General features: G+C 44.8%; 2 protein-coding genes across 2 annotated transcripts; one reads left to right on the top strand and one right to left on the bottom strand.

Annotated features, from left to right (window-relative positions):
* Positions 1–17811: 17811 nt before the first annotated feature.
* PtA15_2A546 (uncharacterized protein) lies at positions 17812–18407 on the bottom strand (the record flags this gene model as incomplete). The annotated part of the gene is made up of 2 exons (XM_053166576.1): positions 17812–17851; positions 18139–18407. The coding sequence occupies 2 exons, from the start codon at positions 18405–18407 to the stop codon at positions 17812–17814; spliced, it is 309 nt and encodes a 102-aa protein (XP_053017784.1).
* Positions 18408–20809: 2402 nt separating this feature from the next.
* Positions 20810–24134, top strand: PtA15_2A545 (uncharacterized protein; the record flags this gene model as incomplete). The annotated part of the gene is made up of 11 exons (XM_053166575.1): positions 20810–20819; positions 20922–21015; positions 21089–21404; positions 21495–21574; positions 21658–22000; positions 22071–22559; positions 22638–22868; positions 22991–23521; positions 23613–23742; positions 23842–24011; positions 24114–24134. 11 exons carry the CDS (start codon positions 20810–20812, stop codon positions 24132–24134), a joined length of 2415 nt encoding a protein of 804 aa, XP_053017783.1.
* Positions 24135–25962: the final 1828 nt, after the last annotated feature.

Below are 25962 nucleotides of genomic sequence, written 5' to 3'. Positions count from 1 at the left end.
CAATGAAGACGCCGCCAAAGGCCCCGCGAACGGGTCTGGCATCGACACCAACTCCCTTGCAATCACGGCCAACTCCCTTGCAATCGCGGCCCAGGACCACGGAGCCACCCTGGCCATTCTAGACCCCCAAGGAGCCGTCCTAGCCAGTGGTGCTCAAGGTCTAGCCCCCGCCAACTCCCGTGATCAAGGTCTAGCCCCCGCCAACTCCCGTGACCCCGTCGACTCCCCACGTCCCGCAGCCGCCGACTCCCAACCTCCTGCAGCCGCCGACTCCCAAACGGCAGCCGCCGACTCCCAAACGGCAGCCGCCGACTCCCAAACCGCAGCCGCCGACTCCCAGGCCATTGCCGCTGTCGAAGCCTGCATTCAGACCACTGAAGCCCTTCAAGACGTCACCCTAGACCCCCTCCTCCTTCAAATTACTCAATAAATTGCCAAAAAAAACTAGAAAAAGAAATCCACAAAGAAAATGAGGAAGAAGTTGAAGATTATAGCTTAGATAATCCAGACGACAAGAAGACACTTGAGGAATATGTAGAGCTAGCCAGAGAAGAGAAAACCATAGAAGATTGTATTTTAATGTTAGAATTAGATGAAGATAATACTAACAATGATCCAAACTCTGGAACGGTTCCAACTGAAAAAAACGCAGAAGAAATTGAGAAAATACTTGAGAAAATTGCTGAAGAGAGAACTGAGAAGGAGCTCAAAGAAATGGAACTTGAGAACAAGAATCAACCAGATGATGAAGACTCAGTAAATGAAGAAGGAGAAAGGACAATCTACGGCAACATTCCTGCGCCGCCAGCTGGAAATTATGACAATGTTGAATCGGTTAAGGAGGCCATCCAAGAATTTGCTCGTGCGCATGGCTATGGGATATCAGTCAAACGCTCTGTTCCTGGAAAGAGTGTCCATTTTAAATGTGCCAGGTCTGTTATTTCCCACTTCTTTTTCATTCTTCTGTTAGTATTGACTGACATTAAATCCACATTGAAATGATACAGAGGAGGTGATCCTGTGAAAAACAAACGTAAAGGTGATACTCGTGAAAATATATCATCTCGATTGATTGGCTGTCCATTCGCCACTGCCGTATACAACCAGAAGAAGAAGGGCCACTGGAAATTCACAGTCTCCAACTCAACTCATAATCACTGCCCCACTGCTGCCGTCGCCCACACTGTTCACCATAAGCTCAGCGACACTCTCTACAAAGAAATGAAAAGACTTGGCGAGGCCGGATTGCAACCGGCACAAATACTTGAATGCCTCAAGAAGCTGCACCCCGACGAGACAATCCTGGCCACAATTGATACGATTTACTCAGCATGAAAGTGGGCTGCGCAAGAGATGTTGCAAGGAATCAGTCCCATCATTCACCTGAATGAAATTCTGGCTGGAACCGATTTCACGACTATGACAAAGGTCAACAAATCTGGCGAGCTCAAGGGCCTTTTTTTCTGTCATTCCCTCTCTGTGAAGCTTCTCCATCAGTACCATTTGATCCTTTTCCTCGACTGTACGTACAAGACGAATAAGTATTGGATGCCTCTCCTCCACATCACCGGTGTCACTGGAGCCAACAAGTCTTTCAGTTTGGCATTCTGCTTTCTTGCCAAAGAGACACAAGATTATTACGACTGGGCGCTTGAATCCCTCCTGACAGTTTTCACCTCGAACAAGATTCCCCTTCCTGCTGTTGTTCTGACCAACCAAGAAGAAGCTCTCATCTCCTCTCTCCAGTCCAATTTTCCCAATTCGACCCACATGCTTTGCACTTGGCACATACAGAAGAACTTGGTCTCCAATGGCGCGAAACACATCAAGAACAAGGCAAAGGAGTTTGAAATGCTTCAACACTGGAGCAACTTAATCAAGATGACTAGTCCTGGCGATTTCCGTTCAAGCTTCAGTTGGTTTTGCGCAAAATACGGCAAAGCTTTTGGAGATTATATGATTGAGACATGGCCTCCGGTGTGTGAAAAGTATGGTAACACTTGGACAAAGGATATACCTCATTTCGACCATAGGACGACGTCTTGAATTGAATCATCGCATGCTTTCATCAAATCTTATCTCCTGGGCCCCAACAATTCTTTTGCCGCCGTCATCAAGTTAATCACGAATGCGCTTGAAGCTCAATCCCACAAAATCTCCGCGGCGCATCACAAGGAGAAGATTAGAAGCCTTCAATCAATAGGGAAGACTTTCTTGCTCTGTCACGGCCGGATCACCCACTTTGCTCTCCGGAAGGCGCAGGATAACCTGAGAGCAAGTGTTGACCTGGAGAATTGGCACAGGTGCAACGGGTGTTACAAAAACCGGATGGGAATTCCCTGTAAGCATACACTCCGGCAGCGCGCAATGGATGGCGAGAAGATACTCCCCAAGGATTTTCATGTCCAGTGGCACATGAAGGTAAGATCTGGGTTTTTTTTATCTTTTTGTCATGTGGGGGGGGCCTTGGATGGCCGGTTTTTGTGGACAACTTCTGTTTTTCCTATGACGACTCCCATTTTTCCTATGACGACTCCCATTTTTCCGCGGACGACTCCCATTTTTGCGCGGACAACTCCCATTTTTCCGCGGACAACTCCCATTTTTGCGCAGACAACTCCCATTTTTCTCCAACGACTCCCATTTACCCCCGCGCGCCCCAGGGACAGGAACGACTCCCATTTTCCGTCTGTGCAGCTTGCCAATTGGGATAACGACTCCCAACCACTCCCAAATCCCCCAGCCGCGGATCCTCGATTGGAAGAACGACTCCCGCCGACTCCCATTTGTCCGGCCATTGCCACCGCCCCTCTGCCACCCCTCCCTCCAATTTTTAACCTCCCCTGCGCCATTCCCTTACTAACTGGAGTCTTTTCATTCCCCCCAGGATCTTCATGCTCTTGAAACCAACGCTGATCTCACCCAAATTGAGCAAGTCAACCAGATCCGCGAAAGGCTCCTGCAGATGAATCCCGCGCAGATGGCGGCCCAGTTACAAGCTATCAACAGCCTATTGGAAGGCTCTGGAACCGTCGTGACAATCCAGGCACCAACACAAGCTCAGACCACCCGTGGACGTCCAAAAGGCGCGCCAAACAAACCAAAAACTACAAAAAGGGACCCCTCCGCCTTCAAACGCGTTGAAAATAAAAGGAAGAATGAAGAAGGAGCAATGATGAAGTCCAAGAAACAGAAGCTAGCTGGAACCAGAAAAGCGGAGAAGGAAGAAATGAAACAAATGAAGAAAGAAGAGAAGGAGCAACAAAAAAGGAAGAAAGAAAAGGAGAAGAAGAAGAAGCAAGAAGAGAAGAAAAACAAACCAGCGCCCAAGAAGAGGAAACTCCCGGCCCAAAAGTCAAAGACCGCCAAGAAAGTTGCTCTGTCTCCTTCTCCAACTCCTTCTCCGTTGCTGTCTCGATCACCATCACCCTCCTCACCTGCGCTTCCTCCTCCTCCGCCGCCGAAAGCCCAAGTCCCAACAAAGCGCTTCAAACCGGTCCGTGTCGCGCCTAAGAAGCCAGCTTCCCCTTCCCCTCCTGTGAACTCCACCTTGTCTGCCGCCGCCCCTCCGCTGCAACGTTGTAAGACTCAAAAGTGGTAATGAAACCCTTTTGCTGAATGGTGAAGGGTATGATGGAGTTGCAAGCTCTGCCCTTCTGTTATCAGTCAACAAGACCCACCAAGCTCAGCTTGGCAAGTTTTATTAAGTGATAGGTCTGGTCTGTTCCAGATGAAATCTGTTTGACCGGCAACGTGTAAGTGTTTTAATTACTTTGTTATAAGGGTTGAATTGTTGTTAAAAGGGCTGATTTATTGTTATAAGGGTTTTAGGATTTGAGTGTGGATGAGTGTTGGGTGACTTGTGAGTTCTGGGTGAGAAACTGGGGAGCAGACCACTGGGGGTGGAGAGAGCTCCTTTTATAGACAAAAGTGGAGCCCCAAAGGGGCTTGTGGGTTAGGGTTTCAGCTAATCTAGACAACAGGGTGAGGGATTTTAGCTGGTGGGAGTAGATACAAATGATGTCATAACCCCCCAAAGGCGCATGGATGGTGTCAGAATATACCACAGAACATTCTAAATATGCCAGGGGTGCATACATGATGTCAGAATATACAAAAGAACCTTCTAACGCATGCATGAGGTGACAGTAGACTGCATGAGCTGTCATACAGGGGTAATTAGTGTATACACAAAGTCTGAGGCTGCAGAAACAGTGTAAATGATGTCATACTATGTATATAAAGGAGTGTATGTAGTTAATATGTAATGAGTGTAGCCTGACAGGGAGATGTATGTTTGTATCCTGTGATGTGTATATGTGTACTACTGTGAAACTTGGGTTGAGGCAGGTGACAGCTGGGTTACTGGGGCTGGCCGTGTGATGGGTGTTTGGTGGGGTGTAACTTCCACACTAGAGGGGGTCCAGGGGTACTTCCAGGGGTGACTAGGGGTGAAATTGGCCGTAAAATCCATTTCTGGGGTCCATTTGATGGTATTTTGAGGCCTAGGATGAGTAATTATGTGGCATAGAAAAACTTTTTATTTTTCCACTTTTCCGTCTACCACAACGTACTTCCTGCGCCGCTGGGAAGATGCGAGCTCTGCCTTCCCCTTCCCCTCCTTTGCAATCAACCTTGTCTGACCCCGCGCCTCCACAGCAACGTCCGACCCGCGCCACCGCTAAGAAGCCAGCTCCACCTTCCCCTCCTGCTCAATCAACCTTGTCTGCCCCTGCCCCTCCGCCGAAATCAAGCCGGGTAACTCCTCCGCGAGCCGCGCGAGCCACACGAGTCCCTCCACCGCCAACAGCTCCAGTCCCTCCACCACCAATAGCTCCAGTCCCCCCACCACCATCCAAAGAACCAGTTGACCGACCGAATTGGCTCAATCAACTCCCAGTCATCATCAGAACCTTGGTCAAGCGGATACTTGATGTTGATTCAGATGGCCATTGTGGATTTCGCGTGGTGGAATGGTGCTTGGGGAATGGTCAGGGTGCTTGGAGTGCAGTCCAAGAAGCTCTAGCCGACGAAATTAGCAAACGAGGCGAGTGGTACGTGAAGTTGGGACATTTTCACAACATCAAGTCGACTCTGGCCAGAATAAACTTTTCCGGTACCAAAGGTTGCGGTATGGCTCATTGGATGGCGATGCCCTCCTCCGGCAAAGCACTGGCCAGTTTTTTATTTCACTGAAGAGTGGTCTCAAACTTTCCTTCCCTCCTAACCAAAACCCCCCGATCTTCTTGGCTTTCATCCGGCAACTTGATCACTTTGTGGCCCTAGAACTATCCTCCCCTGACGTCTTCCCTGCCCCTTCCCTACAAAAGAGCTGGAAGCTAAATGCCAACCCAGAGGCACGAGGTTGGGAGGCAAGATACTCTGATTGTTTTGCTCAAACAGGTGGAAGAAAGCTCCTCTTTCCTGATAAGAGTGGTAAATTTTACTAGTATTTCCATTTGTAGTTTTCATGTATTGGTGGTTGTTCTAGTAGTCTTTTTTGAATAAATATTGTGAATATTATTCCTCTCTAGTATTTTTTGAATAAAAACTTTTTATATTTTCTTGTCCTCATTATTTCTGGCAGCTCTGAGAGTTTGTGTCATCAAACATGAGGTACAAATTGTGCGCTGGTAGGGAGCATGTCTATTGTGGAGCTGCACCCCTCATATCTCATGTTCTGATGGCACACTAATGCCACAAACCTTATAGCGCAGAGGAGTCACAGTCTTGAAATATCCCTGAAAATTTTAGACTGTTTGGGTGTGTAACACAAAAGTTACACAGTTAGCAGTCATTTCCTACTGAGCATTCGGCACACCCCTTATGTGTCATGTTCTGATGGAACAATAATGCCAGAAATTTTATATCACAGAGTTTATGCAGTCTTGAGATATCCCTGAAATTTGTGGACATTTTGGGTGTGTAACGCAAAGGTTTCACAGTCAGCAGTTATTTTCCTACTAATTTTGGCGCACATCCCTTATATCTCATTTTCTGATGGGACAATACTGCTAAAACTTTCAGTATTGTCTTTTTATGTATGTTTCTCTGTGCTCTCAAATTTTTATGTCTCTAGTACGTGGAACAAAAAAGTTATACATATTAAAAATAATAAAAAATCGGACTTACTTCGCGCACTGCGAAAAACACTTCGCGCACTGCACAGTGCGCGGATTCCCAAACACTTCGCGCACTGCGGGTAAACTACACAACTTTTTGAAGATTTTTCTTGACAAATCAATAAACAGGCTTCTCATTGGCCTCTCTGAATTTTTTGGAAGTTTTTCAAAGCATTCTTCTATGTTTAAAAAAATCATTAAAAACCAGAAGAAATGTAGGATTTGGGCGCCTAAAAAACAAGGTTCCTATAGCCCAAAAATTTCAAATAATTTTTTGAGTAATGAGAAATGTAAGAAAAGCTACTTCAAAACTTTTCAGCCACTTTTTGCAAGCATACAGGTCTGAAAAATGAGGATAATTTAGATGCAATGTGCTAATATGTGTTGAAGTTTCTTATTTTTCAGACCTGTATGCTTGCACAAAGTGCCTGAAAGGTTTTGAAGTAGCTTTTCTTACATGTTACATTACTCAACAAATTATTTGAAATTTTTGGGTTATGGGAACCTTGTTTTTTAGGCACCCAAATCCAACATTTCTTCTGGTTTTTAATGATTTTTTTAAACATAGAAGAATGCTTTGAAAAACTTCCAAAAAATTCAGAGAGGCCAATGAGAAGCCTTTCTATTGATTTGTCAAGAAAAATCTTCAAAAAGTTGCGTAGTTTACCCGCAGTGCGCGAAGTGTTTGGGAATCCGCGCACTGTGCAGTGCGCGAAGTGTTTTTTGCAGTGTGCAAAGTAAGTCCGTAAAAAATAAGACGAAAAATTAGTGGGGACGACTCCCAAAAAAGCCGTACCCAAAAAAAGAGTCTAGGTCGACGTCTAGTGCTGGTCAAAAAATAGTTGCGCGGACGTATGGGAGTCGTTTTCCCAAAACTTGGGAGTCGTTTTTCCAAGACCCTAAAAATATAGACAAGCTTTGTATTGTCCCCCAAGAATTTTTTGGAGTTTTTTGAAGCTTCCTTGTTGTTGAAAAAACCCAGTAAGAAAAAAAAACAAGTAAAGTCTTTTGGGGACCTAGAATTCATGTTCCTGCATGCCAAAAAGTCCAAATAATTTGTAAAATCCTGATATATACACATATAAATAGAGTCTTGATTAATCAACTACCTAAAATTTGATTTCCAAATACCAAACGCGGTTTACGTTGGGAGGACTGCTCCCAGACAACCCAGGCAAATGTTTTGCAGTCTGAAGTCAAAAATGAAGATACAGAAAGGGGGTTGGATACGTAATTTTTGCAAAAATGGCAAAAATCATAACTCCTCACTGTGGCACCCAATTCCCACCAAAATTTTGCAGATGGCAGAAAAACCTCTCAAGAGCACATGGTTAGCTGCATGGCATTAGAAAACCCCAGGAATGGGGTGTGCAACTGTGTGCCTATTCTGGCCAGTGTCCTACTAAGGAACACCACCAAAACCATAGCCATGCTGCCCCAAAGGTTCCCAAAATTTTACAGTGCACAGATTAAGCTTTGGATAAAACCTATAAATATCTTCCAGAACCTTTTGTACACTTTTTTCAAGAATGAGGTTTTGAAAAATCAGGAAATTTCACATGAAATCTGCCAAAGTGTGCCAGTAGGTGGTCAAATTTCCTATTTTTTGAAAGCCTGCATGTAGGTTTGCCCTGGAAATGAGTACCTTGAAGGGCAGATAGGTACCTGCCAAAGGTTGGAAGGTACCCACCAGTGGTTGCCAGTGGTTATATCTAGTTTTGAGCTTGGTCAGGTTGTTGGAACTTTGTGGAAATATAGTATTTCATCTCCAATAGGGGGGTTCACAATAGAATTTTAAAGAAATTTTAGAGCCCATTTCAAGGCCTTTAAAGAAATATTTTTCTTTCAAAATTTAAACTTTCAAAATTTGGGTGTTCCTTGGCAATCAGAACAAATTCTGCATTTTTTTAAAAAAAAAGTTGTTCATAATTAAGGCAATAGGTTCTAAAGTCTTTTTGAAATTCTACTGTGAGAAACCCTAATGTTACATTACATGATACTCCTCACACCCTTATCAAATTGGATCTTCATTGCCATTTGCACTGCCTCGAGAAATTGTTTGAGATCTGCTCTAAAGATGTCATCAGGTACCCGTTTCCGGGTACCCGGCACCCGTTTGTGGGTGACTGTTTTCAAAAACAAGTACCTGCCCACGGGTGTGGGTGTCCACTTCTGATGGTTAAAACCCAGCAGGCACCCAGACCAAGTACTTGCCAACACCCGCAGATTTGAGAGGGTCCAGATGTGTATGTTTACAGTTAGATGCAAGCATATTATTATGCCTAATACTATACTTATAAGCATATGTATATGCATCCCTGTCCTCATGAAATCTGTCACTCAACCCTGTTGTCAGAGAAATCATATCCATCACAGCCAATCCCCTCACCACCACCTCCAAACCCCTTGGCCACACCCCTCAGCCACTACCATGGGAAGAAGTAAGAAGCGTCACAGGACAAACGGATCACCAACATCTTCTATCTCCATCCCTGCCAAAGATCCAGACCCTTCACCAGGGGGTGAATGGTCGCACTCTCCAGAGAGTGCCAGATGGTAACTTCTTTCAGGAAGGCTGCCAGATGTGAGCTGTGCCTCAGTTTTCACTCAGTCATGTGCTAGGTTGATGTTATGTTCAACTGATATCAATATCTGCCGTAGTAATGCTTGTATAATCTTATGAGTTAACATCACAGCATGAGGCTGTGGCACTCAAGATGCTTCCAGGCATATTTTCTTTAACCATCAAACATGACATCTGTTGCAGCAGTGAAATTCATGCTTAGTTGTGGAGATTGCAAAAATTACTTCTTGGCAAGTACTTGGCACCCTTAGGGGAGTAATTTCAGCCTTACAAAAATTACTCATCTACGGGTGCCGGGTGTGGGTGCAGGTGCCAGGATCTTGGGTTGAACAACAGGAAAGTATTTGGTACAAGTACTCGCCATAGAACTGTGATCTGCGGGCTTTCTTGTTTGCCCTGCGTTTGTACTGTTGGATTACACCTGATAAAACAATACAACTGCTGTGCTGCAAGTCAAATTGACCTCTGAGGCTCTGGCCGGAGGAATTCCAACAATTGCACAGCTCTGACTTGAGGAATTCCTCCAATCACAGATTGCCTCCTCAATTGTAGGGATTCCTCCAGTAAAAAAGGTGTACTGCCTCTTTGACTGGAGTAATCCCTCTGGCTGAGGAGGCATACCCCCTCGGCCGGAGGGATTCCCGTCAAACAGCTATGCACATCTCTTTGACCAGAGGGATCCCTCTGGTCAAGCAGGTGTACATACCTCTTTGACCAGAGGAATCCCTGCATTCAAGGAGCTGTACATACCTCTGAATGAAGGAATCAATCCCTCCTGTTGGATTTATGTAAACCTCTTTGACCGGAATAATCCCTGTGGTTGAGGAGGTTTACACACCTCTGGTTAGAGGGATCAATCCCTCCTGTTGGATTTATGTACACCTTGTTGAGAGGAGGAATGCCTCCGGTCAAAGAGGGGATTCCACTCAAAAAGCTGGAGATGTGAAAAGTTTGCTGGTGTAAGAATCAAAAGGTGTCATGAGACCCATTTTCTGAATTGCAAAATGTATGGATGAGGCGCAAAATCTGCCTTTTGGGATATCAGAAAACAAGACCACCAAGCTAAGCTTGGCAGTATTATTCAGTTATAAGGATATGTGCAAAGATGAAGAGTATAGTTGGATTCTTTAGTGAAGAGTTCCGAGTAACTATGGAGCAGCTGAGATGTTTGAATGGGCAGAAAATACTGATGACTTGGATGGGGCTTGAACCCTGGTCCTTGAGCAGAGGGTATATAAAGTGAAAAAGAGAGGTTCAAGGTTTGGAAGCTATGCTTCAACCAGGATTGGAAACCAGTACTGAGAGGCTTGTGAAAGGTTTGTGAAACTAACTATGACTGTGAATTGCAAGTAACTGTGATATGTATGTGTGATAGATAGCTGTGAAAGGTGAGAAGATGGATGTGGGAGCCAGATGGAATGAGGATCTGAGGGGGAATGTCCCGTGATGGGATGAGGAGGGAACAACTGGCAGGCAGAGGCCTCCTTATGTAGTAAACTAAGAGGGGGTCTAACTTCTAGAGGGTTACATGAGTATCATATATATGTAGGGATTTAAATGGGTCGGGTCAACCCGCAAAGACCCAAGACCTGATGGGATTTGGGTTGGGTTTGGGCAGCCTTCAGGCTTCTGTTAGAAAATCCGACCCAACCCATTGAGACCCAATTAGATTGTTGGGTTGGGTTTGGGAAGGGTTTTTCCCATTTGGGTCGGCCCATGAACCCGATTGCAACCCAAATAACCACTCTTTGGGTGGGACTGAAGATCAGTCCCACCACCAAGTACATTCTCAACCACCAATGGCGCGCTCAAAAAGAAACAGAATTGTCAATCATTGGCATCCTTGGAAGCTGCCAATATTGAAGTGACTGAATAATGTCTTGCAACCCGTTCTCTTAGCTTGAGGATTGGGTTTTAACCAGTTCATTACTAGTTCTCCGGCCGTTTATTTTTGGCTGGAGGTCTACCCTTTGCCCCTCAACTCGGTCTCCATTGATTAGGTCCCGCGACTCAATGAGATAACTACGTCGCCGCAGTCCTCTGATTGGGCCCCGCGACTCAATGAGTGGCCTTGATGGATATGAAAAGGGAGACAGGAGGCCCGGTTCGGGCTGGAGATACTGTGCTGCGCGGCTGCGGGCCAACAAGACATACACCTATGGGCGGGTGTGGCTGTAAATACCCAGGTACCTGCCACATTTTCCTTGGAATCCTAGACATCCACATCCACATCCGCACCTGTTGGCGGGTACCCAACGGCCCACGCGGGTACCCGCCAGCGGATAGCAGGTACCCGCCCGCAGGTTTGTTTGGCCATCTCTAGTAGTATACATGTTTTCTTTTTTTTATATTTCAAAGTCCTAGGGGACTTGCGAGAGTGATTTGGGAAGAAAAACTCAACTGGTACCCGCCAAAAAGACCGCTGGTACCTGCCCGGCGGTGCCAGGTGCCTGATTTTGGCAAAAAACACGTGGGTACCCGGGTCCATTTCGTTGATCTCTACATTCCTGAGAATGATTCAGCAAAAATGGTTGGGTCAACCCAAGACCCAACCCGGACCTGACTCCTCATTAATGGGTTTGGGTTCGGGCAGTACATTTGCAGTTTTGTCCCAACCCAACCCGACCGGGTGCTCACGTCAGGTTGGGTTTGGGCACCATTTTCCAACCCAAACCCGACCCGTTTACATCCCTATATAATATATGCAATGTGAAAACAGCGGCCAACTTGTGGTGAGTATAATAAAAGGAAGGAAATAAAATAAACAATGTAATTCATCCACCATACACAATATCCTATGCAAAGTATCCTAGAACGAGCTTGAATGTGAAACTGTGTGTGAAATTATGGGTGAAACTGTCCAAAACTGGTGTGTGACACTGAAAGGTGTTATTTGTGTATCTTCTGATCTGGTAGAGATATGAGGATGGTCTCAGTGGGTGACTAAGGGTTATTTTGGCCTTAGATTCCATTTCTGACATCTATTTGGCTGTATCTTGAGGCTTTTAGTGAGTAAAAATAAAAATTTGGGGTTTTCCTTCTGCAAAAACAGGAATAACAACTACATCCTCCCCCAACTTATTGACTGCCCCCAGTCAGTTATGACGTATGACTGTGTTTGGTATTATGTGTTTAAAGGAAATTCAATAACAAGATGGTAAGATAATGCTTCAGTTTGTGTGTTTCATCTGAGCAGAAATCTTCCACCAGTATGTTGAGCTGATCTGGTTTAAGGTTGAGGCTTGAGCTGGTATTGAGAACATATTTTGAGTTCATGCTTTTTTTTTGGATATTTTGTGTTTTGAGTAGAGTGGGACTTGACCCCGCTTTCTATTGATGAGAAGCAGTGGTTTTGATTTGGATTTGAACCACAGTCCGCTTGCGTAAAGACCTGGGGTCATGAGTAGGGTTTGAACCGGTGTCCACGCTCAGATTTTAATGTTGTTGCTAGCAGGAATTGAACCCAGGTTCAGGGTATTGGTCTCCCGGGTGGTGCACTGCGCTGCTTGGGAGTGTTAATGTCAGAAAGGGGTGCGCACAGTCTGTGTTGCGTGCACTTTTGCTCTTTGATGTGCACCTTGGGTGTCAAGTATTGATTGGGGCCCCGGTTTGATATCTGAAACAGCCGCGCAGGTCCCAAACTACATCCGCAGTTGTGCTCTGTGCTTTGCGTGTGTACTTCCATTGTTGGGAAATTTGGTGCAAAGGTAAAGGCATGATCACTTTCTTTCTTCCTTTTTTTGTTTGCTGATCAGTTAACATTATGTTGGGATAGATACAAGGGATTGTCACAGATAATACTTCAAACAACCAGACAATGATTGAAGCCATCAAATCTTTCAAATGGCCAAGGTTCAAAGGTGAAAGCCAATGGATCAGATGTTTTGCTCACATACTCAACCTGATTGCTTAGGTGATCTTACAACCATTTGGAAGCCACCAAAAAAGAAGCCAAATGACCGCCTTTCTTGATTGGGACCTAGAATCTGACAATAACAATCACAACTACAATGATGATGAAGACCTAGATGATCCAGATGAACAGATTCAAATTTATGCAAAGTTTCCTCTAATTCCAATTGTTCTCATTCAGTTTAAGACTGACATTTCACTTATGCTTAGGTTTACTAGGAGTGAATGAGGTGACATTGAAGATGATGAGAACAATAACAACTCCAGGGAAGTTATCATGGCTGCTGATCTCATTGGTGAGGATGAGATTGAATTGGAGGATGTTGATTTGAACGAGTTGAGCAATGAGGGCAAAGATGATTGATACACTTCCAAATCTTGCAAGGAGACCTTAGCCAAGGTAAGAGGCTGTCTCCCACTGAGTAATTATTTGACCTATAACTTACCAAAATCAATTAATTGAATTCAAATCAGTTCTGAGCCATCTCCAGAAAGTTAAGCAAGTCTCCAAATTTGAAGGCTCTCTTCAAGGATATCTGTCAGGAGCTTGAGTTTCCAAGGCCAAATAATGTTGGGTGTGACGTTTGGACCTGGTGAAATTCAAGCCTGAAATAATTGAGAAGTGTTATCCAATGCTTGTCAGCCTTGGCCCATGTAAGCCATTTTCTTCCCTGCAAACAACCTCAACTGTCAGTCCTGACTGAATGTTTCTATTCAAATTGAAGCCTTGAGTGGCAGAAAGATAAACAGCATGGTCCCGCTCAACACTATCACATTGACCAGGAGGATCTCAGCTTAGCAAGCTACCTCATTGAGGTTCTTGAACCTTTCTACGACTGTCAGACACTGAGACACTAAGTCCATGTGTCTACAATGTATAGTACATGTCTTATAACCTAATGGTTAAAGACTGCTTTAATAATTGACTCATGTACATGAAGTCAAGAGTTCAATTCCCTGTCATTACATTAATTATATACCTTTTATTCATATGTACTATTATTATGTACTTATTAGATATTTCACATTCTTTTGAATATGTAATTAACCTTATTTCACACTGATTACATAGTTGTACATACAGAGAGAGATAATCTTATCTCTCTGTATTTATCCTGATTAAGCTCAATTTATGTACAAATGGGGAGATTACATACCCATTTGTGTAAATCCCCTTCTGAATTCCGTGATCACTCCTCCTTGGAGTTAAGGATCCTTCAGGACCTTGACTCGAAGGAGGGAGCTGATCCCTGCAATATAAAAAGGGAGGTCTCTCCCCTGTAGAGATTCTCCCACCAAGATTATTGCCATACAAACCCGTGTACCTTACTGAAAATACAGTGAGTGGGGTTTATACATAATCTACTAACCTTTTCTTCCCTTACAGCCTTATCTTCTCTTCGTGTATCCTTCCCCTAGGTACAGGTGTTATTATCACACCTGTAACCTAGAAGATAAGTGAGATTACTCCTTATACCGCAACGGCGCTTGGCTGATTTTCGCCGCGTCCCCTTACTTACGTAAAGGGTGCCAGTCCCTCCGCCTCTCGGCGTCGAGTTGGACTTTCTTCCACTGGCTTTTAGCTATAGTGTGACCCTAAACTTGCTTCCGCTACTTTACCGCCGCGGACCGCAACCAAAAATCCCATCAGCACCGAGTCACATAAGAGACCGGCGCTGACAACGACATTACCGTGCAGGTCTCAATTTGTGGTGCTGCTCAGATTGCTGACATCGTTGTCTTCATTGACCAGATCACCAGTCATCTCTCTTCTGCAATCTTGGATAAGCGCAACAATTACCCCCCTTCCTTGAGGAATGTGTGTTGTGCCGGACTTCAGCTAACCAATAAATACTACACTCTGACTGACTGCTCACCATTATACCGGGTTGCTATGGGTTACATGCTTCCAATCTTCACAGCATCTTTTAAAGAAAAACATTTCAAACATGCTCAATGGCAACCGGAATGGATCAGAGAATTAATAAGGCTCACCCGTGAGATGTGGGAATCTCACTACAAACCAACATCAAAACCGGTTATCATGACTTGCCCAAAGGTGAGTAAATGGGATATTTATCTAATACTCAACTGATTCAAATTGGAGCTAACTTAATATAATTTGTGGATTAAAGCCCCAGAAAGGGGCTCTTGCAAGTTTGATTGGAGCCTCCAAAGCTTGAGGAGGGAACACATTGAACAATCCAATTCACATTTGGCTATCTGGTGGCTTAAATTTGACTGATGACAGTCAGACCGTGAATCCCCTCAAATGGTGGATGCAACAACAGCATGCAGGCAATACTCATGGGGGTCTGCTACAGATGGCCCTTGACGTCTTAAGCTGTCCTGGTAAGTGTTTTTTCTCCCAGCCTAGATGACCAGTTTGAATTCCTAACACTCTTGTATCTAGCAACAACCGTTGATGTTGAACAATCATTCAGCTTTGGGAGGGATTATGTTTCCCTTAAAAGGCACCGGCTCAGCGCCTTGTCAGTCAAAAAAGGTATGGCACTTGCTTTTTACTCCAAGAATGGGAAAATAAAACCCGGAGTATTACATAAATGGAAGATAAATAAGGCAAACAAGATTGAACAAAAAGGTAAAGGGAGATCAGGGAAAAAATGAAGCACTTGGGTTTTTTTATTATCTTTTTTCATGCATTTAACATGTATAGTCACTAGTCACAGCAATGCAAGAGAGCAACAGTTCTGAGCCAGAAACAGAGCAAGCACCCGCGGGTACTGGCAACAGGTACCCGGGTACCTGCCCACTGCACCCTGCGCAGGTGCGGGTGTCCGGATTTGGAAATTTTTGAGGCGGGTACACTGGTATCAGATGCCATGTTTAGCTAAGAAAGTCAATTTTGATTATTTAATATCATGGCAAAGATCTACAACAGGAGAGGATACACAGGTTTCAGAAAATCACATCCTGGTGTTGGGTAACTCTTATTTAGAAAATTTACAAAAGATAGCTGAAAGTCAAAAGAAAAGGAAGGTGAAGAATACAAAAGCAATCACTAACAATGAGGGTTCAGGGTAACAGGATAAGCTTATTTTGTAACAACTTGCTTGTCAATATTGGAATTTGCAAGCTTATTTATCCGGCTTATTAGTAACCCTGATTGTATGTTTCATGCGCATTGTGATTGCTAATTGCGGCAATGATTTAATCTAATGTGATCGGAGCTATTATGACATGTTTGATTGTATGATTATTGTTGACTTGGTTTAGTTCCTGTTGTTCATTATCTTTCCATTTGAGTCCTGTTTTCCCTTTCCTTTCCTTTTCTCTCCCTATTGATGTCATTTTGAAGATGCCTCTGAACCCAAACTTAACAAAGTCCCTCGAGACTTTGGGCCCCCCGGGGGGTAGGCTGAACTTGCAAAGCGAGCCTCTTTCAGGAGGGACTTAGAGCATTTCCACCGCGGGCGGTATTTTCGGGGCGCTAAAATTTGATCTCTGGCAGTGCGCAGCCAGTTTTAGCGCCCCAAACTGCTGCGGCATACACCGCGAGAGTCTGTAAAAAGTCATGAAAGGCATGCGTCGCCCCCGGTCCACTCCCCCGTCAAATCCACCCGGTTATTGAAGGGAGTTCTCTTGTTGATGATCGGAACAAAGAAGGTTGTTCCGGTCATCGTGCGGAGTATATACCCCTCTCGATAACTGGAACGAACCAGCCATTGAGGGGAGTAAATAAATATGTACCTCCCTCGATGAGGTTGGAACAATCCGGGCTGTTCCGGTCATCGTGGGGAGTATATACTCCCCTCGATAATTGGAACGAACCGGCCAACTCCCCTCAATGATCAGAACAGACCAGTTTGTTCCGGTCATCATGGGAAGTATCCTCTTGATGACCGAAAGGAACCGGACATCAAGGGGAGTATGTACTCCTCTTGATGACCGGAGGAACCGGCCATCAAAGGGAGTATGTACTCCTCTCAATGACCGGAAGGAACCGGCCATCGAGGGGAGAATGTACTCCTCTCGATGACCGGAACAAACGGGCCATCGAGGGGAGTACCTCTTGATGGCTGGCCTGCCTTGGCCTGTGAAGGGATTGTACATTCGGGGGTGTGAGCTGTAGTTTCACAAGGAGTTTGGTGTGTGAAAGGGAGTTGAGGTGGGGATGAATGAGTCCCTAGTGAGTCCCTCGGAGTCCCTACATGTAGGGACTCGAGGTCAATATTTACACCAAGGGTGCACTAAAAGTTTTTGGATGTGGTCTGAAAATAATCCGCTGGTTTGTGGAAATATTATGAGGAAAATAGGGAAAGATATTTTCAAAGCCCCTTTGTAAATATTTCCTCCCATTTTTATTATTGAAATCAAACTTTTCCCCGATTTTTGTGAGAAAAAATTTTCCTAAATTTATGGAAAATATTTCAGAAACCACTCAGAGTGGTTTCTGAGATATTCTCAAAATATCTCAAATGCGGATGCTGTGACTCGTTCCTGGCGACGTCCGTACTGAATGAGCTGGAAAATATTTTGAAGCCGGATTCAATCCGGCTTTGGAATATCTTTTTGCACCCGTGGTGTAGGGACGGCTGTAAATTTTCGACACAAATAGCGCCCGCGGTGGGTCGGGTTGAGGCGGTAAACTCCTGAAATTTCCAACTAGGGCCCCGATTTAGGGCCCGCGGTGGAAATGCTCTTATGTACACCGTACCTCCCCACATTGGCACAGCAAGAATGCCACTTTGATTCCAGTTATGTTCACAGCTGGTGAACAATTGAGGTCTTGTAGGGCTGATAGCATCCTCTGAGAGAAAGCTACACAAAAAAACAACCACCCAATGCGCACACAAGCTGCAAGGTGCAGCGGTCAAGTTGCGCACTGCTTGTAATTCCAGCTGCTTGCGGATTTTTGTGGAATTTCTGCGGGTGGCATGATTTTTGCCAAACACCTGAAATTATGTAGGTTGGATAGGAAAAATCAGGCCTACAACCTAAGCAATTTTATTCCAAAGAATGTCAAGGGGGCAAGGAATTATAAAGCTTCAAAAATTCCTCCCAGCCAAATTCAGATTCTTGGCACGCCAAGAAGGGGCGATAGCGCGCAAGTCCCTCTTGCCGAGGGCTATCGGAGGCTTGCTTCGCAAGACCAGACGCCCGCAGCAGCGAGGAACTTGGTTTAAGTTTGCTCTGAACCTATCCCAGCCAAGGTCTCTGATTTCAAGGATTTCAAGAGGTCTCTAATTTCAAGGATTTCAAGGTCGGGTAGCTAATGAAAAAAAACAAACAAAAAATGCATCAGCATCAGCTTGCTGGAGATAATTGAAACAAGCCCAGTTGCATTTCACGCCGAGAGCAACCAGCAGTGGTCTGAGAGCCGTGTTGGATGTCCCTATTGGGGCGTAGCTAGCTAGCCCACGCAGACGTCGTTGGCTCGGCACCAGCATGCCATTCAGGTTCGGCCCGGACGCGAGTCACAGATGGTTCTTGCCGCGCACCCATTCCCGCCCTTGGGACACCCTGATGGGCGCCCCAGGCACCCACCAACCAACCGACCTGTTGCCACCCACGACGACCACCCATAGCCGACTTCCCAGCACGCCATGATCCCGGCGCCCAATGACGACCCATAGCCGACCACCCAGCACGCCATGGCCCCGCACCGGAGGCTGCGACCCTGGGTCGCATCTGGCCGCAATGACTCGGAGTCGCCAAAGTCCCGGGGCCGCCCCCCAGGCCGACTCCCTGGCGCCCCGACCTGCAGGGTCGCCTCCAAATGGTCGCAAGTCTGTCTGGGGGCGCCCTTGTAGGCGGCCCCGAGGCATGGCGGCCAGATGCGACTCAGGGTCGCAGCCTCCGGTGCGGGGTCACCGGGGCGCTCCACTTATGGGAGCAGGTACCGCCGGTATACCGCCAGACACCCGCCCGGCAGTGGCGGGTGCCTGTTTTGGGCAGAAAATTGACCCGGTACCCGTACCCGCGGGCGGTATCCGGTTACTGGAGGACTTCCCGTTGAGTCTGGGAGCCTCCCAGATCTCAATTTACACACTCAAATTCTTAATTTTTGACAAAAAGGGAAATGTCTTCCTAGCCCTACAGTTCATTAATTTCATATGCACTGGTTGAGTTTTTGATAGGTGTCTTAATTTAGGATTTAGAGAGGCATCTAGAGCTCTCTAAATGATGACGGGAATTTATCCACTGTTTGCTATCTCTAAGCAAGGGTAGACTGGCAACTGCCCATACTACATGTCAGACATATGGCAGAGTTTGTTGTCTGCCCAACACACTTATGGTTTTCAAGATAGAATGAGATGTGCTTCCATAAACTCACAAACTGCAAGTTTGACTGGGAGATGTCAACACAGGTAAAAATTAAAGTGAGATTTCCCAGGCAGAATGAAAGTTTATGCTTTTATGTAAAAAATTCTTATGGAATTTCAAACATCAACTGGCTGGAAACCTTAGCATCTCAATAGCGGCAAGCAACAATTTTTGCAGGTTTGTGGAGGGCTGCATTGCATGCAAAATCAAACATCAGGTTGAAAGTACTGGAAATCAAGAGCATGTGTAGCACTCTTAATGACCAGTATTGGGGCCTTTGGAAGGATTCTCTTGACAGCCAGTACCACCCATCAATAGCTGCATTAGAGATGGCCATTTTGCACCCGCTGGCGGGTACCCGCCACCTTTCAGAAGGCAACTGTGTGCACTTTCAGATACCCATGGCGGTGTGGGATGTTCAATCCTAGTAAAAATTCAAGGAATTCACTCCACAGCAGCCCTGGGTACCTGCCAGGGCACACAGTTGCATCCTGAAAGGTGGCGGGTACCCGCCAGCGGGTGCAAAATGGCCATCTCTAAGCTGCACTTCAACTGAATGATTGGTGCTGACCACTGTGATAGATAGATTGCCCCTGTACCCCTAATTTAAAGGTGCAGCGGCAATGCCGCCTTGGCCTCTAGTTTATGATTTATGCATGCTCAAATCAACTTTGAACACCATAATTAAACAACACTGTTGATGAATGGTACAGATTGGTCATCAACAGGGCTGTGTGCCCTTGATGGCCGGTCTACCAGGCACCAGCTTTATTACGGGGGCTCCATGTGCAAAGTGGTTTTTGGGGGATGGTGGTGCACACAGAGGGGGGCTTGACGTCAAGAGACGTTGAGTCAATGGAAATTCCCGTGTGCAATGAGTTTTCCTCCGTGCACAAAGTAAATCCAAAAACAATAATAATAATTAATTCATCAATTTTTATCCAGTTTTGTGTGCCTTCTTTTCCAGGCCGGTAGTTTTTTGTTACATGTCATGATGTCCCAGAAGAAAAACAAATCCAGGGCACTTTATAAGATAATTGTGCATATTCTGGTTTCCCTGAAATTTTGATCTGAGTGGCTTTGTTAAGCTAGTGAAATCTTCCTCCAAAAATAGTCTTCTCCTGTGGGGAGAGTAGAGGTCAAAGCTAAAGTCAGCGGGAAGAAACATGGTACATCTGGGTTTTTATGGATCTTCTTGGTTTTGCTGAACTTCTCAACATATGGCAAACCTCCATCTCTTATGATTGGTGGGTTTGGGCAAGGAACTTGGAAAAATTGCCCGTTGTTATTTCAAACTGATGAACCCTGATTGTGTTCATGCAATGACATGTTATGTTTATTTTTCCTCAATCACTGAAAAAAATGGTTTGTTCTAGAGTTACCAAATGAGGCAGTTTCTTGGTGGTACATGCTGGTAGGTTGTCAGGACACTAATTTTCTGATGTTCAACATAAAATTTGTATCATCTTCATGGAGACCCAATACACCCCTTTTCGAAACAAACTGTGCTCCAGTCGAAGAATGATTTTTGATTCTAATTTTGATCAGGTTTGGTGCTTCGGTTGCGCTGGCTTCGGGCCTTCGAAGCGCGTTGCGAACACTCGGGTGTCTATGTATGTCGCCGGGCTGTAGGGCATAGTATGCACTTAGTGTATTTGGATTTTTACCGCTCACCACCAATTCCGTCAAGTGCCAAAAAACCCAGCAACACCTGTCGATACCGTAAGCTTCCGCCCATCCATTCACCTACTCAGCTTATCTTCAGTCGTTTATCAGTCTTATCCTCAGTCGACACGTCACCTAAACTGTATCAGTCGAGCTGTACCATATCGAACCTTATAACCTGCAAGCGTCCCTCAAGACTTTACTGGACTCAGGATCTCAAGACTTTACTGGACTCAGGATGGACGGAGGTGAGACCTTCAACCTCTGCGCTCGCCCGATAACAATTCATGACTAATCAAAGGGTGATTATCTTGAGAAAGATCTCATTACTTTAGTAAACAAACTACAAGACACCTTCAATGCTATCGGTGGCGAAACTGTTGATTTACCTCAAATCGTCGTGGTGGGCTCACAGAGCTCAGGGAAATCATCAGTACTTGAAACGTAAGCATCTCCTACAATCTATTTCATTGACTCACAAAAAATGAATTTCTCATCGCGAATTTCCGGTCTTCAGTATCGTTGGACGGGATTTCTTGCCCAGAGGATCCGGAATCGTTACCCGTCGGCCGCTGGTTCTTCAATTAATTCATCTTCCATCCACGGCCCATTCTGAGTCATCTTCATCCTTTTCTGGGCCTGAATACGGAGAGTTTCTACACCTCCCCAACCGAAGATTCACCGAATTTGAAGAGATCAGGAAAGAAATCGAAAACGAGACCTTACGAGTAGCCGGCAGTAATAACGGCATCAGTCGGCTTCCTATCAATGTCAAGATCTATAGTCCGCGAGTCCTGAACTTGACCTTGGTTGACTTGCCTGGTCTCACAAAAGTATGTGAATTTTACTTGGCCTTCTTCTCAAGAAAATCGAGCCACTGGATGTTGGATAATTAATCATTAAGATCAATTTGATCATCAAAGCTGCCGGTTGGTGACCAACCAACAGACATCGAGCGTCAGATACGTAACCTGGTCCTGGAATATATCTCCAAACCTAACAGGTAATAATTTCAGATTCGTCTTGAGATGATAAATGAGTCGTGAAAAATTGATTTAATTGTCGGCGATTTGATTCCTTGCCTAGTGTTATTCTCGCCGTCTCACCCGCCAACGTGGATCTAGCCAACTCTGATTCGCTCAAATTAGCACGGTCGGTCGATCCGCAAGGGCGAAGAACCATCGGAGTGCTTACCAAACTTGATTTGATGGACACGGGTACCAATGCTCTCGACATTCTTACCGGCAGGGTCTACCCACTCAAATTGGGTTTTACTGGTATCGTCAACCGAAGTCAACATGATATCAACATGAAGCTACCCATGGAACAAGCTTTGGCCAAAGAGGATGAGTTCTTTCGCAGTCATCCTGCCTACAGGAATATCGCACACCGCTGTGGGACCAAATTTTTGGCCAAGACGTTGAACCAAGTGAGGAAACTAATGGCTGTTCCCAATGTACTCTATCAGACTCACGTCCATCTCCCTATCGTGTTTCCAGGTCCTAATGTCCCACATTCGTGATAAATTGCCCGACATGAAAGCTCGACTCAACACTCTCATGGGTCAAACCCAACAAGAACTAAACGCGTTCGGTGGCGATTCTGCATTTTGGGGCAAACAGAACAGGGGCTCATTAGTTTTGAAGCTGATGACACAATTTGTGAAAGACTTTGTTTCTTCTATCGATGGAAGTCAAGCCAATCTTTCGACCAAAGAGCTGTGCGGGGGTGCCAGGATTCACTACATCTTTAACGAAGTCTTTGGGCAGGCTCTTCAAACATTAAACCCGATGGAAAACCTGAACAACATGGATATTCGGACTTCTATTCGGAACTCCACTGGAACTCGATCGAGTCTTTTCATACCTGAAGCTGCCTTTGACTTGCTCATCAAGCCTCAAATAAAATTACTTGAACCCCCTGGCTTGCGTTGCGTTGAGCTAGTTTATGAAGAATTGATGAAAATATGTCATAATTGCACGAATTCAGTGAGTCTTCATGAGCTTTGATTGCTTCGTCTATGGCTTCCTCAAACTTCTTGCTCTTTACTATCGCGTTCAAAATAGGAACTTCAACGATATCCAAGACTGCATGCCCAGTTAATTGAGGCCGTTTCCGAGTTGCTCCGGGAGAGATTAGGACCTACATCTGAATATGTCCAGTCCCTTATCGATATTCAAGCCGCCTACATTAACACCAACCATCCCGATTTTATGAAAAATACAACCATGAATGGAGGATCGCAGTATCCTCATGGGTCAAATATGCATGTTAATGGAGCTTCAGATCAAAGAAGGGTGCGCCAAGGTTCCTCTCCGCTGACTATCACATCCAATGGCTCCGTCGGAAGCTGGGATTTCATCCGCGGTTCGCCACTCTCTCATCCACTTTTTCCTTTTTCTTTGCCTTCTGGATGCAGTCTGTTTCTGACGGAGATGTCGAGGATTCTTCGAGTGCGAATGAAGACGAAGAGGGGACTTCTCAGCGAAGCACGGCGCTTCAAAGCCACCGACAAGTCCCGACGATTAATGGTCAGATCTTCCGGCCTTCATCTGCGCCGATCGACCAGCTTCAATCCGGAAGTCACGCTGGAGCGCTTAACCCCAAGCGCATTGCTTCGGACAATCGACATAGTGGGCCGCCCAACCCATTGCCCTCTCACTTCCATCGAGACCATCATCACTCAACCTCGCAACAGTATGGATCTGCGAAGGATAGTTTCCTCAACTATTTTTTCGGTGGCACTGCCAACGGCGTTGGTAGTGCCATGCTAACTCAGCCGCCCCACCGACCCCGACACAAGACAGCGGCCCACGACTCAGTTGAGAATTCCTCTTCTCAGCTCATTGATGGATCACATTCCCTTCAGGTTGCACTCAAGACCCCAGGATTTGAAGGGGCTCATGCGGCGTTTAACATGAAAAGCTTGGACAAGCACTTCCCCGTAACTGTCAGTAAAGAAGCATTTTAACCAAATGTCTCTTTTGCAGGATTCAACGATTGATTTGTCTTTTTCTTTGTGGTTCTTGTGTATTATGTAGACTGCGGGAGATGACCAGAAAGAAGTCCATCTTTCGGAACGGGAACAGATGGAAATCAACTTGATCCGATCGCTCATGATGTCTTACTTTAGCATTGTTCGGCAGACCATACAAGATCTCGTACCTAAAGGTAAGTTCGACCCCACTTCCTATTGCCAAAGACAATCAATTTTCATGCACCTCATTTCTCTCCAACTGACGGTATTTGTCTGAATAATACAACGCAAAGCTGTGATGCATTTGTTGGTAAACCATGTTAGGGAAGGCGTGCAGAATCGATTAGTTTCCAGCTTGTACAGGGAAGAGTTGTTTGAGGGCTTGCTTATGGAAGACGAAGGTTTGAGAACGGAGCGAGAGAGAGTCAAAGCACTTCTAGATGCCTACAAAGATGCTTTCAAGGTTTGCCCAATCGTTACTGCCATTGTATTAAACATTTATCTACCGATGCTGACGTATTTGTTATCCCATGATGACTCCGACCTACTTGAATTTTGTTTTTAGACTCTGAGTGAAGTATTGTGAATACTTTTTCTTTCTCTTGTGTTCCAACCTCGAAGTATGACACTGCAAATAACCCAACCTAGACCAACATTGAGTGTATCAAAGTGTTTTTTTTTTCTTGGGGAGGGAGACAATATGTGCACGTCTCCTCAACCCACTTGTTTACCCCGCATCATTTTATCATTATCTCTTCTTTCAACCTTGCTTCTCTTTGGTTCCATTTTTGAAAAAGATCTTTGTTGGCTAATTGTGCACTGTATACCTTTTCTTCTCTGTTTTTCTAACTGGTCTCTGTTCTGGCCACTGGGTGATTCGACCTTCATAACCCGGTTCTCTGGTGATAATGTGGACTGTCTTGCACCCACCCGTAGCCCTGATGAACAGGATGACCAGGTCACGCTAAGGGATCAGTATAAACTGATGGTTCAAAAGGGACCGGGAAAATAAATAAAAAATAGAAAGGTTAGATTAATCAACACATCCTGAAAACTACTGAGAAATCATCACTCAAAATCAAGCAGTCTTCTTTCTGTCTTTCTCAACTTCTCCACAAGGTTTCTCTTCTTATTTGCATTGATGGACAAACAGGTGTTGATTAGGTTAGGATACGCATTGGCTTTTCTTGGACAATGGATGGTGTACAAAGGTTTGTCTTGCTTTTAATTTCACCGAGTTCTAGCTCTTAAAGCGCTAACAGCCCATATGTTCATATAAACCCCAAAAGGTTACTTTTCTCAAATTTCCCTTAGAATTCCTTATGTTTTTCTTGCTTTTTGTGAGATGTATGAATACATGATTTGAATCTTGGCTTGTTGCTTTGTATACCTTGTGGATATACATACCTAATAGACATAAATAGATATCCAGACAGGCAATCACTCGACCTAGGTGAAGTAGACCTTATAAAACAGTTAGAGCCTCTAATTTCATCCAGTAAGGTACCCCCCCCCCCCCAAAAAAAAAAAAGACTGGAATAGAATATAATAGAGAAAAGAAAAGAAAAGAAAAGAAAAGAAAAGAAAAGAAAAGAAAAGAAAAGAAAAGAAAAGAAAAGAAAAGAAAAGAAAAGAAAAGAAAAGAAAAGAAAAGAAAAGAAAAGAAAAGAAAAGAAAAGAAAAGAAAAGAAAAGAAAAGAAAAGAAAAGAAAAGAAAAGAAAAGAAAAGAAAAGAAAAGAAAAGAAAAGAAAAGAAAAGAAAAGAAAAGAAAAGAAAAGAAAAGAAAAGAAAAGAAAAGAAAAGAAAAGAAAAGAAAAGAAAAGAAAAGAAAAGAAAAGAAAAGAAAAGAAAAGAAAAGAAAAGAAAAGAAAAGAAAAGAAAAGAAAAGAAAAGAAAAGAAAAGAAAAGAAAAGAAAAGAAAAGAAAAGAAAAGAAAAGAAAAGAAAAGAAAAGAAAAGAAAAGAAAAGAAAAGAAAAGAAAAGAAAAGGGTCCTATTGATTGGATGACTTCCTGTCAAGATCTGCGTGCCCCCAGGAGTGACCTAGAGCACAAATTTCAAAAATCTAGACTTTTGGGGTCCAAACCAACATCTGCAGGGGTCCCAGATTGCAGAGAAGTCCACCTTTAATCACTGCAAAATAAACTATGTCAACTGTGAGCAGTTGACATGTGGTAACTTTGAGGAAGCTTGTGGTGTTTACCAGCCTTACTCACTCATCCCAAGCTTCAATGCACAGTGTGAGAAAGAAAGCTGGTTAGTCGGTGGAAATGTCCGCTGACCGCCTCCTTCAAGAATATTAGTGTACGGGCTGTGTGATTGTCGGTAACTCGGCTCCGCACTGCTACTATCCGCTAGCCTTCAGCGCTCCTCTCTGAGCCTGATCTATAGCGTAATAATCCGCAAATGAATAA

Source organism: Puccinia triticina, chromosome 2A (assembly GCF_026914185.1).
Source record: "Puccinia triticina chromosome 2A, complete sequence".
In the NCBI taxonomy this organism is placed as follows: domain Eukaryota; kingdom Fungi; phylum Basidiomycota; class Pucciniomycetes; order Pucciniales; family Pucciniaceae; genus Puccinia; species Puccinia triticina.
The sequence above is the reverse complement of the archived record's forward strand: the minus strand, read 5'-3'. Positions and strand labels throughout refer to the sequence as shown.